Source organism: Sebastes fasciatus, chromosome 14 (assembly GCF_043250625.1).
Source record: "Sebastes fasciatus isolate fSebFas1 chromosome 14, fSebFas1.pri, whole genome shotgun sequence".
Taxonomy (NCBI): Eukaryota; Metazoa; Chordata; class Actinopteri; order Perciformes; family Sebastidae; genus Sebastes; species Sebastes fasciatus.
In genome coordinates this window covers 32,295,424-32,307,752 of record NC_133808.1, presented here as the reverse complement: position 1 = coordinate 32,307,752, position 12,329 = coordinate 32,295,424, and the positions used below count along the sequence as shown (strand labels likewise).

General features: G+C 38.3%; 1 protein-coding gene across 1 annotated transcript in view; it reads left to right on the top strand.

Moving 5' to 3' along the window:
- slc15a2 (solute carrier family 15 member 2) overlaps positions 1 to 12,329 on the top strand; it is a 42,421-nt gene that overhangs the window by 613 nt on the left and 29,479 nt on the right. The window contains exons 2-5 of the mRNA XM_074657961.1: positions 1,694 to 1,781; positions 9,461 to 9,602; positions 10,562 to 10,654; positions 11,959 to 12,058. Coding sequence (XP_074514062.1) covers positions 1,694 to 1,781; positions 9,461 to 9,602; positions 10,562 to 10,654; positions 11,959 to 12,058 — 423 coding nt within the window. The remainder of the gene's footprint in view (positions 1 to 1,693; positions 1,782 to 9,460; positions 9,603 to 10,561; positions 10,655 to 11,958; positions 12,059 to 12,329) is intronic.

Here is a 12,329-nt window from a genome sequence, read left to right as displayed (position 1 = left end):
CCTCCAGGTCACATGATCCTCTTCATTCACTCAGGAAACTGGAAAAGTTCATATTTACATCATTTATAAGAACTTTATGAAGATGCTGTTGACTTTATTTAAAGGCAAAAACATGTTTGTTTTCGTGCATTGTTCAATTTAGAGATTTTGCTTCCACAATAAAGATGCAACAATCCAACTCCCGATACCGACAGTGATACCTGGGCTCTGGGTGTCGGTCGATACCGAGTACCGGTCCGATACCAGTGTTTAATTAATGAGCTGTGTGGATCATTCTGTTGTGTATAAGACAACATCAGGCTGGACTTAAACATCGCTTTCCTAATGTAAAAGAAAATTGAACAAATTACTACGGAGATATACATTTAATGAATTGTTCGCTAAATTTAAATTAATTTAATTTTAATTTAATTTAAATTGCTTCTTTATTTATTTATCTTTGTGTTAATTTATTTATTTACTCTTCGTTTTAATTTTCCCTTTTATTTATGTATTTATTTTATATACATTTTTAAATGTATTTATTAATTTTTTTATGTATTAATTTTGTATGTATTAATTTTTATACATTTTTAAATGCATTTATTTATTTTTACATATATTATTAATTTATTTAAGTTTTTACATTTATTTATTTAGTTTTGTATTTTTTAAATTTTTTTTTCATTTATGTTTTTATTTAACTCAACGGGTGACTCTGACCCAAATGATGCGTTGAGTGAAAGACCCCTCATTCGATAATGAGGCAGAAATGTGTAAAGAAAATAACACAGAAATAAATAAGTTTGTGGAAATAAATAAGGGGTGAAATGCAAAGAGAAAATCATGCAGAAATAAATAAATAAATAAATAAATAAATGCATAAATACAGAAATAAATAAATACATTTAAAAATAAATATAAAATAAATGCAAAAATAAAATAAAGATAAGATAAATAGATGTATAAATAAAGATAAATGCATAAATAAATGCATAAATGTCGAAATTTATTAAATTGAATTAATTAATGAAAATTTAGCTAACCATTTAAATTTTAATTTAAATTAAATTAAATTTAATTTAATTAAATTAAATTTAATTAATATCTTATTTCAATTTACATAAAAAATGTAAATATCAATATGCAACACAATATATGTAGCGTAATATAAATGATAAAAATAAGAAATGAGAAAATATAATAAATAAATATATATTTTTATGCATCAAATATACAATATATAACCACAGTATAAATAAGTAAATAAATAAGTAAATACGTAGAAGTGTGTTAAATATAAATGTGAGAATAATATAAATAGGAAGGAAAATAAGTGAATAAATTCAATAATTAAGGGCTTTTCCAGTTAAGGTTTTTTTAAGGGGTTTCCACCTTTTCAAATGGATAAAGTTACAGCAACCTGCAGGTTATCTGCTTATTTTAAGGTTATATTGGACATTTCTCATCAGAAGCCTTAAATCATAACTTATTTCTGCATAATGATTAACTGATGAGTGACAGATTAACAGGAAGTGTGCAGCGGTCACATTCCTCCCCAGTACGTGGGAACATATTGATCAACTCTGTTAGAGATGGTGAAACTACTGATGAGTTTCTGTTCAGAGAAAAGAGATTAGAGTATGAGAGTATTTATTGTCAGCAGGTTTGTATGATTAATAACTCATCCTGAGTGTTGTTGAACCTCCTCCAGAAACTCTGTGGGACCAACTACCCGGCCAGCATCTGCTACATCGTGGTGAACGAGTTCTGTGAACGCTTCTCCTACTATGGCATGAAAGGTACGAACACTTCCTGTCTGCTCAACATGTGGTGCTCCAGAACAGATCCTCCTGGAGGACGGCGGTCTGCGTTCACTCAGAGCAGCTTCACGCTCTTTAACTGAGACTGAAGGCTCAAAGGAAGTGATGCTCCGCCTGTTAACGTGGTTAACAGAGTTAATGGGAGCTATATAACGTAGACGTAGAGGCTATAGGGGACAGACGAGGTCTCTGTCTTCTCCTCACATGACCTCACTTAGACTCACATGTCTGTCTGTCACATTACTGCAATCACTTCATACACACACACACACACATATATAAAGGAATGCATAAATACATAAATATAAAAGAAATGCAAAAATAAAATGAAGAAAAGATAAATAGATGTCAATCAATGGTTACATTTATTAAATTAATTTTAGTTAACAATTAAAATTTATTTAAATTAAATTAAATTAATTTAATTTAATATCTTATCTCAGTTTACATTAAAAAAAATTAAAATATCAATATACAACACAATATATGTAGCGTAATATAAATGATGATACAAATAAATAAGAAAATATAATAAATAAATATATAATATATATAAATAAATAAATAAAGATTAAGATTAATGCTGATTTATTGCAGGGAAGTACAGGAGGGAAAAGTAGTTGTGTTAACTAGTGTCCATATTCATTTAGCAGTTCGGTCATAAATGATTACCAATATTGATTTATATATGGGTGTTCTCTGGTCACTTTTGTAATTTCTATAATATTTTAAAGACATTTAAATTAAGTTCTGTGCATCGTTGTAAATATTGATATAAAAACATCTTTTTAAGGAATAAGGATTTTATGATTTTCTCTCTAAACCCTGAGAAATGTCGACAGTAACCACAGATGTCAGTGTTCATAAACAAAAAATATAAAATACCTTGTTTTTTTATGACAGAAATTGCAATTTTAATATCTAATGTCTTTACCGCAACATTTAAACCGCCGCTGAACAGAAAGACTTTGTTGACCGGACAGAGGTTATGTTTGATTACCAGCGACTGACATACACTTTAACACAAATACCTGCTGGTAAAGACAACGTGATCATGTGTCGACAAGGATTTTGGGCTTTACAAAAATAAAATTGACTTGAATAAAGGCTCCAATAAACACCTGACCAGAGGAGACTTTGAATAAGAACAGATCTTGTTTAGTGGAGGACGGAAGAAGAAATGTATAAAGAAAATACAGAAATAAATACATTTGGGGAAATAAATAAGGGGTGAAATGCAAAGGGAAAATAATGAATAAATAAATAAATGCATAAATAAATATATATATATGTTGCAAGGTGAGGTGCAGGAGAGCAAGGTGAAAAGTCACGAAGAGAAATCATCACACTGGCAGGTAAGTATGCTTGAAAAATAAGGCAGACTTTTATTTTCAGTCTGTAAAAATTCCATCAAACAAAGGAAAAAACACATGGAGGGAAAATCATCCTCTGCATTCAGTTTCACAGCTCACCACATGCCTGGTGCTGCTCTTTTTACCACTCTTCTTTTCCCAACTCTACTTTCACACATGGTCATATAACCTAACAGCCCGCCTTTCCAGTTCAAACTGGCTTATCAGGCGAGTGCTGCCATCAGCTCAGACTGGAGACACCTGCAGTGAGAACCTGGGAAATCAGAGCACACCTGATTACACTTGGAGCCACTCAGTCCCTGTCAGTCAATTAACCCCTTAACTACCCACATAAGGAAAACAAAGATAACTGTGATCAACCCCACTTGGCTTTACCAAACAGTTAGTGAGGGAGTTGTTGCTTCCTCACATTTCACACCTCCTCCCCCTCTGGCTTACATAAGTCAGGCAAACGTGACAGATAATCAGCAATAAGATTTTTCTTACCAGGACAGTGCTCTATGGTGAACTGGTATGGCTGGAGGGCTAGGCACCAACGCAGAATCCTTGCATTCTGATGCTGCTTGGATTGCATCCACTTCAAAGGTCTGTGGTCTGTCTGCAATACAAACTCTCTTCCCAAAAGATAATACTTCAATGAATCAATAGCCCATTTTATAGCCAGTCCCTCCTTTTCCACAGTAGAGTACTTTTTCTCCCGGTCAAACAGTTTCTTACTTAAGAACAGGACAGGTTTCTCTTCACCAGGTTCCCCCTGGGCTAGCACCGCTCCTAGTCCAACACCGGAGGCATCAACCTGCACAAGGAATGCTTTCGTGAAGTCCGGGCTCTGCAACACAGGAGCTTGACAGATCTGCCTTTTCAATGCTTGGAAGGCACGTTCACATTCATCATTCCATATCACTTTCGAGGTTGATTTTTTTGTTAGTTCGGTGAGTGGTGCCGCCAATGTAGAAAAATGGGGAACAAACCTTCTGTACCACCCCACGAGTCCTAAAAAGGATCTCACTTGCTTCTTGGTCAGGGGTCTTGGAATCATCTGTATGGCCTTTATCTTCTCTATTTGTGGCCTTATCTGCCCACGGCCGACCAGGTAGCCAAGGTATTTCACCTCCTCCTGAGCCCAGGAACACTTGTTTGCATTCAGGGTCAGCCCGGCTTCCTGTATCTTGCTTAGGACGATTTGAAGATGCTGCAAGTGTTCTTCCCAGGATTCACTGTAGATCACTACATCATCAAGATAGGCAGCTGAAAACCTGGAGCAATCATTAAGAACAATGTCCATTAATCTTTGAAAGGTTGCAGGTGCACCATGAAGGCCAAAGAGTAACACAGTGTACTGGAACAAGCCCATTCCTGGAATCTGGAACGCTGTGTATTCTTTGCAAGATGGGTCAAGAGGCACTTGCCAGTAACCTTTACAAAGGTCTAATGCTGTGATGTAGTTGGCTTTCCCGATTCTTTCTAGTAGCTCATCGATACGGGGCATGGGATATGAATCAAAACAGGAAATACTGTTCAGTTTCCTCATGTCGGAACAGAACCGAGGTTGAGTACAATTTTTCTTGGGAACAAGCACTATGGGGTTTGACCACTCACTTCTGGATGGTTCAATGACTCCCATGTCCAACATCATCTGCACCTCCTTCTTCAGTGGTTCCATCATTCGTTCTGCAATTCTGTAAGGCTTCAGGCGAACAGGTTTAGTGTCCTTCAGAACAATTTTGTGTTTTATCACATCAGTTCGGCCAGGTTTTTCTGAGAACAATGATGGGAAAGATTGTTTAAGCTCACCCAGTTGATGCCACTGATCCACACTCAGGTGCTCTGGAGGGATCTGGGGTTTACACTTCTCTCTGAAGGGCATCATGTCCGCTTCCTCAGCTTCCGCCACATCATCTTCAGACTGGACATCCTGGACCATCAGAACATGCTCTCCACCTGTTTCCAAGGGATTTCTTTCATGGTATTCCTTTAACAGGTTTACATGGAGCAGTTGCTTGTGTTTTTGTTTATCAGGACAGGAAATTTCATATGTTACTGGGCCCACCTTTCTGGTAACAGGATAGGGGCCTTGCCACTTCGCTAGTAACTTACTCGGCCCAGTAGGGAGCAGTACCAACACTTTCTGTCCAGTTTTCAGTTCTCTTTCTCGAGCATGTTTGTCGTACCATACCTTTTGTTTATGTTGAGCCTCCAGCATGTTTTCTTTGACTCTTTCTCTGCAACTTTCCAGTTTGTCTCGCATCTGCAGAATGTAGGAGATGATGTTCGTTGTTGGTGACGTTGCCACACCAGCCACCCAGTTCTCCTTCAGCATGTCCAAAGGGCCTCTCACCTGTCTGCCATACACCAGCTCAAAAGGGGAGAAACCAGTTGAAGCCTGGGGTACCTCTCGATATGCAAACAAAAGGAAAGGCAACCATTTATCCCAGTCTTTGCCAGTATCCTCAACAAATTCTCTCAACATTTATTTCAGGGTACCATTAAATCGCTCGACAAGACCATCGGTTTCAGGGTGGTAAGGAGTGGTTCTTATCCCTTTCACACCAAGTTGAGAATACAGTGACTTCATTAGATGTGACATAAAGTTTGAACCTTGATCTGTTAAGATCTCTTTAGGGATGCCAACTCTAGAGAATAACTCCACTAAACATCGAACTATATGTTTGACCTGAATGGAGCGCAGTGGATAAACATCTGGATATCTGGTTGCATAGTCACATATCACCAGGGCAAATTTGTGTCCTTTGCTACTCTTTGGCAGGGGACCAATGATATCCATGGCTATTCTCTCATAAGGCACACTCATAATAGGTAATGGTTGTAATTGGCCTCGGTCTGAAATTTTGGTGGGGGCCACCATCTGGCAATCATGACATGTCTTGCAATACTCCAGTACCTCTTTGTATAACCCTGGCCAATAGAAGCGCTCAGCAATGCGGTTATAGGTTTTGGCCTGCCCTAAATGGCCAGCCCATGGAATAGTATGACCCAAATGCAGGATTACTTGACGATACTCTTTTGGAATAACAAGTCTAGGTTTCTCAATGTCTGCCAAATACAAAAGGTTGTCTTTTATGACAAAGGGATCCCCAATTACATCTTTCAGCCCCCCTGTGCCAGCTTTTTGGACCCCATCTATTTCACAAACTTTTGCAAAGAGAGGTTTCAGAGAGGAGTCATTCTCCTGAATCTCTCTGAAATTGTCAGGGATTTGCCATTGGGGTTCAATGGGAGGAGTTAAAGGGAGAGCAGGGTCAGGACATTTAGCTTTATCAAGATTTCTGTTTTTCTCCTGACGACGCTGACGTTTTGTTTTCTTAACCTTATTTCCCCCTTTAAACAAACCATCATCTGCATCAGGTAGGGGTTCTAACCCCTTGGTGACAGAGCGAGTCACTACAGCACAAGAGTATGCTACAGAGTTTTGCTGGACCAAATTGTCTAGCACAGGCAAATCTTCTCCAAGGATTACATCATATGCTAGGTGATCTAGCACACCAACAGTTAACATAAAGGCTTGCCCTTCAACCTCAATGATCACTTCTGCAGTTGGGTAATCTTTCTTACATCCATGAACACATGTGATATTTACATTTCGTTCAAAGTTAGTCAGTGAGTTGTGGAGTAGGCTGGACTTTACCAAAGTTTGCGAACTACCAGTGTCAGCCAGAGCCTTTGCCACATGACCGTTAACTGTGACATCTACTACATGTCTATGTGGAATCATTTCATTCTCATTAACATCATCATGTTCATCATTATCAGGACGAGGTACAGAACACAACTCAACTGTTTTTGATCTTTTTAAAAGGACAAAATGAAGCTTTGTGGCCAGGTTGCTGACAGTAAAAACATGTGAAGTTAGGTTTCAAGTTTGAATGTACAGGTTTCTTACCAACCCCAATGTCCTTATTGTCCACAACAGGCAAACCGTAAGGTTTGGACTCCCCAAACCTTGGCTTCCCAACAGTCAACTTTTTCCTTGAAGGGTCCCCGTGAGCAGCTGTGTAGCGTTCTGCCAGGTCCGCTGCTTCCTCTCCTGTCTGGGGATCGTTCTCCTTTACCCAGGTGCGAATGTCTGGTTGGAGCACACGGAGGTATTGCTCCAAAACAATGGACTCACCAATCTGCTCCTTAGTGCGGCTGTTTGGTCGCATCCATCGTTTATAAAGTCCCTTTATCCGGTTGTAGGTTTCACGGACTGTTTCTCCCACTGGCACAATAGTGCTCCGGAAACGCTGTCTGTAAGTCTCCTCTGTCACATTGAACTTCATTAACACTGCTGCTTTAATGGCCTCGTAGGATTCAGCTTGTTCTTCGTCCATTCCAGCATAAGCATCAAGAGCTTTTCCCGTCAATAAGGTGACCACTCTGGCTGCCCACTCCACTGGCTGCCACCCCCATGTTCTGGCCATCCGCTCAAACCGAACAAAGAAGCTCTCTGGATCTTCACCTTCTTTGAAGTCAGGTATTCTTGGTTCACTGACACGGGGCCCGACCGACCGGGTTGGTGGAGAAGCACGCTGTTGCTGCTGAGGCAACAGTTGCTGTAATGAGGAGACAGGCCCACTAGCTTGAAGTGGAATGAATTTCTTTGGTTCTTTAACTGTGGGCAGGTGCATGGAGGTTGCAGCTTGCAGCTTTATAACACCAGCAGGTATAGCATGAGGATAATGTTGGTCAGGCTGTTCATATTGTTCATCTGACATCCAGTCCTGCGTCGACTTTGCTCCCATCTCACCTCTTAGCTGTTTAATCTGAACAAAAAGTACCGCTTCAGTTTGTCTAGACCGTCGCATAAACTCTCATTTCTTCAAAAAAGTCTGTGGCAGAGAGTTCTTCACTAGCAACACGGTCTATAAGTATTTTTGGCCGTACCACTGGTTCTTCTTCTTCATCTCCAGCGGCCATCAAGTGGTGGCTCAAACTCCACTGTCCTTTCAGCATTCTTTCTCTCCATTTCTGCCAAGGTGGATTTCTTCGGCCGACCTCTTCCACGTACTGCACCTCTCATTTAGTCAGCATTCCAACACCAACTCGACACAGGCGTATTAGATCCCACCACTGCCACCAATTGTTGCAAGGTGAGGTGCAGGAGAGCAAGGTGAAAAGTCACGAAGAGAAATCATCACACTGGCAGGTAAGTATGCTTGAAAAATAAGGCAGACTTTTATTTTCAGTCTGTAAAAATTCCATCAAACAAAGGAAAAAACACATGGAGGGAAAATCATCCTCTGCATTCAGTTTCACAGCTCACCACATGCCTGGTGCTGCTCTTTTTACCACTCTTCTTTTCCCAACTCTACTTTCACACATGGTCATATAACCTAACAGCCCGCCTTTCCAGTTCAAACTGGCTTATCAGGCGAGTGCTGCCATCAGCTCAGACTGGAGACACCTGCAGTGAGAACCTGGGAAATCAGAGCACACCTGATTACACTTGGAGCCACTCAGTCCCTGTCAGTCAATTAACCCCTTAACTACCCACATAAGGAAAACAAAGATAACTGTGATCAACCCCACTTGGCTTTACCAAACAGTTAGTGAGGGAGTTGTTGCTTCCTCACAATATATATAAAAATAAATAAAAAATAGTGCAAAAATAAATAAATACATTTAAAAACTAATAAAATAAATACATAAATATATAAAATGAAAAATTAAGCAGAAAGGTAAATAAATAAGGGAATTAATTAAATTAAAACAGAAATATCAATTTATGTCACATTTTATCCATTAATTAATGGCTTCATTTATTTTTTATATTATTTTTGCTACATTGAATGACATCTTTATTTATATATTTATAAATTTATTTAAATTGCATCTCATCCCTTATCTATTTCCCCAAACTTATTTATTTCTGTATTCTTTTCTTTACACATTTGTTTATACATTTCTGCCTCACTCTGTGTCATCATGGGGTCAGAGACACAGTTAAATAAAAAATCAATAAATCAATAAATAGTAAATGCATACATTTTATATGTAAAATTAAATACATAAATAATAAAAGGGAAAATTAAACAGAGGAGTAAATAAGGGAATTTATACAAAGATAAATAAATAAATAAGCAAATTAAAACAGAAATATCAATTTATGTCACATTTTATCAATTCATTAATGTCTACATTTATTTTTATTATTATGTTTCTACATTTAATGACATTTATTTATTTATCGAGACATTTATTCATGTTAGAGGTATTTGGACCTTACATGTGGACTAACCGTCCCCTGAGCTCGTGCCTCATGTTAATGTGTGTGTGTGTTCACAGCGGTGCTCACGCTTTACTTCGTCACCTACCTGCACTGGGACAAAGACCTGTCCACCGCCGTCTACCACGCCTTCAGCAGCCTCTGCTACTTCACACCCATACTGGGAGCGCTCATCGCCGACTCCTGGCTCGGCAAGTTCAAGTGAGTCCCCACATGACCTGGTGTAGGTTTCTGCATGATGACGCTGCTACATGTACAGCATATATATATAGATAAATATATATATATATATATATATATATATATATATATATATATATATATCCTTATAGTCGGTGTATTAATACAGTAACTTAGATGGCCCAGTCAGGAGAAGCAGACAGGAGTACCTGCAGGAAGCTCAGCGATGTGCTGCTGTGGACGCCACGTTAGTTCAGATCAGAAAATCACACAATAACACAAACACAGTAAAATATGTGAAAAATATCCCAAAAATTTCAAAAACTTATTAGCAAAATATGTTAAAAAAACTATTGAAAAATGACTGAAAAATATTAAATATATATTAAATATTAAATAAAATATGTGAAAACTAAACAAAATAACATCTATTAGTAAAGAGGACTTTCTACAAGCTGAATGCATGAAACACCATTCAGACATGTGAAAAATATCCGAAAATTATTAGAAAAATGTCTGAACATTATTAGTAAAATATGTTTGAAAAAAAATGTCCAACAAATCTGGGAAAAAATGTCTGAAAATGATTAGTTAAATATGTGAAAAATAAACAAAATAAGAACTATTTTTTAAAGAGGACTTTCTACAAGCTGAAAGCATGAAACACCATTCAGACATTATTAGTAAAATATGTTAAAAAAATATTGAAAAACTTTCCAAAAAATACCATTAAAATATGAGAAAACTAAACAAAATAACATCTTTTAGTAAAGAGGACTTTCTTCAAGCTGAAAGCATGAAGGATACATGATTCAGATGTAGAGTCGTCCTCTCACACACCTGACTGGAAACCATCAGTCTGCAGTGTTTCAGCTCTTTAACCTTTAAGAGCTGTGGTTAGATGGTGTAACAGCAGCTGTTAGTGGAGGTGAGTCACTGACGGTAATAACAGAGCACCTCTGAATGACGTCTCTCAACAGGACCATCATCTACCTGTCCATCGTCTACGTCATCGGACATGTGGTCAAGTCGGTCGGAGCCATCCCCACGGTGGGAAGCAGCAGCGTGCACATGTGAGTTATCAACAGCTGAAATTCGATTTTCTTTCACTTTGAGTTGCTCAACATATCAGAGATATTCAGAAGTGTAAGTCCATTTACTGAAGTACTGTTCTTAAAGGTGCAGTGTGTAGGATTTGGTGACATCTAGTGGTGTGGTTGCAGATTGCAACCAACTGAGTACCCCTCCACTCACTCCTCTCTTTACGAGACTGAGGTCACGTGGCCTCGCTCAGAGGTCATCCTTACTGTCACGGTCCGGCTGTGTTCCCAGAGAACTTTGGACTTTTCTTGTTGAGACTTTCTTGTGTTGCATCTTTTAGTGGATTGTAATGGTTCTGATTTACCTGAAGGATTTTAGTTTCTAGGTTTTGGGGTTTTTGTTTTAGAGCGGGTGAGCGGGTCGTCGTATTTTCTGTTGATTGCTGTTGATTATCCAGATTTTGTGCACGTTATAATAAGTCGATCATTTTCATTAAATCTGATTTTGTTCATCGTATTTTATGAATCTCAGGGTATCATTTTGGTAGCACGTCGGTTGGACAAGCGAACCGGACCCCGACCTCAACCTCTCAGCGGCTTTTAGATTGTTTCCTGAAGTCACTTCACATTCGTTTCCTGTTTTATTTTGATAGGTTCACTCCTCTTGTGTCTTGTTTGGTTTTTACTTCCTACCTTTGTGATTGTCTGATTTGTTCCACCTGTCTGTGTCTCATCATCCTGCTCCACCTTGTCGTCGCTCCTTGTCATTTGCGTTTCTCCTCATCCTGATCCTGATTCCTGAGCAACAGGAAGTCAGGCGGCGGCTGGCGGTACCACGGTTTAACACTCTGCAGCTCACGTTAGCACCGTTTTACCGGCGTGTCGGAGAACTACAGTGAAAGGCTCTCTCTAGAGTCAGAGTCTGGTTTGTCCGTTCTGGGCTCCTGTAGAAACATGGAGGACGGCGTGGAGAGGACCCGCTCCCTATGGAGATATAAACGCCTCATTCTAAGTTTACTAACACACGGGTCCTTTAAGTACAAATCTGAGGTATTTGTTCTTTACTTGAGAATTTAATTTCTCCTTTACTTCATCTCAGAGGTAAATATTGTACTTTTTACTCCACTACATTTATCTGACATCTTTAGTTACTTTACTTCTGCACACAAAACACATGAAAATACAGCTGAAACATTAAAGGATCGACAGAAAATTAATTGAGGATTTGCTCCTATTTATTTTAATAATGTTAATAATGTTAATATGTTAATGTATATATATATATATATATATATATATAGGTCAAAGAGTGTGTGTCGTGTGTGTGTGTGTTGCAGCGCTCTGTCCATGTCGGGTCTGATCCTCATCGCTTTCGGTACCGGAGGAATCAAACCCTGCGTGGCGGCGTTTGGCGGAGACCAGTTTGACGAGGAGAATGTGAGTCACCGCATCGCCGCATCACTTCCTCTTTAGTCTGAAGACAAGAAAACTTATTCTGTTTGTATGAAATATGGAGTTACGTTTGTGTCCGTATTATAAAATCAGACAGAAGAGGTTTGAAAAACTTTCCACACTGCAATCAAAATTTTTTTTGATGCAAGTAAAATACGTTTGTGATTACAAATATAATATAATATAATATAATATAATATAATATAATATAATATATTAATGTGAATCTAATAGTTTTGCTTGCTGTTAAACTGAA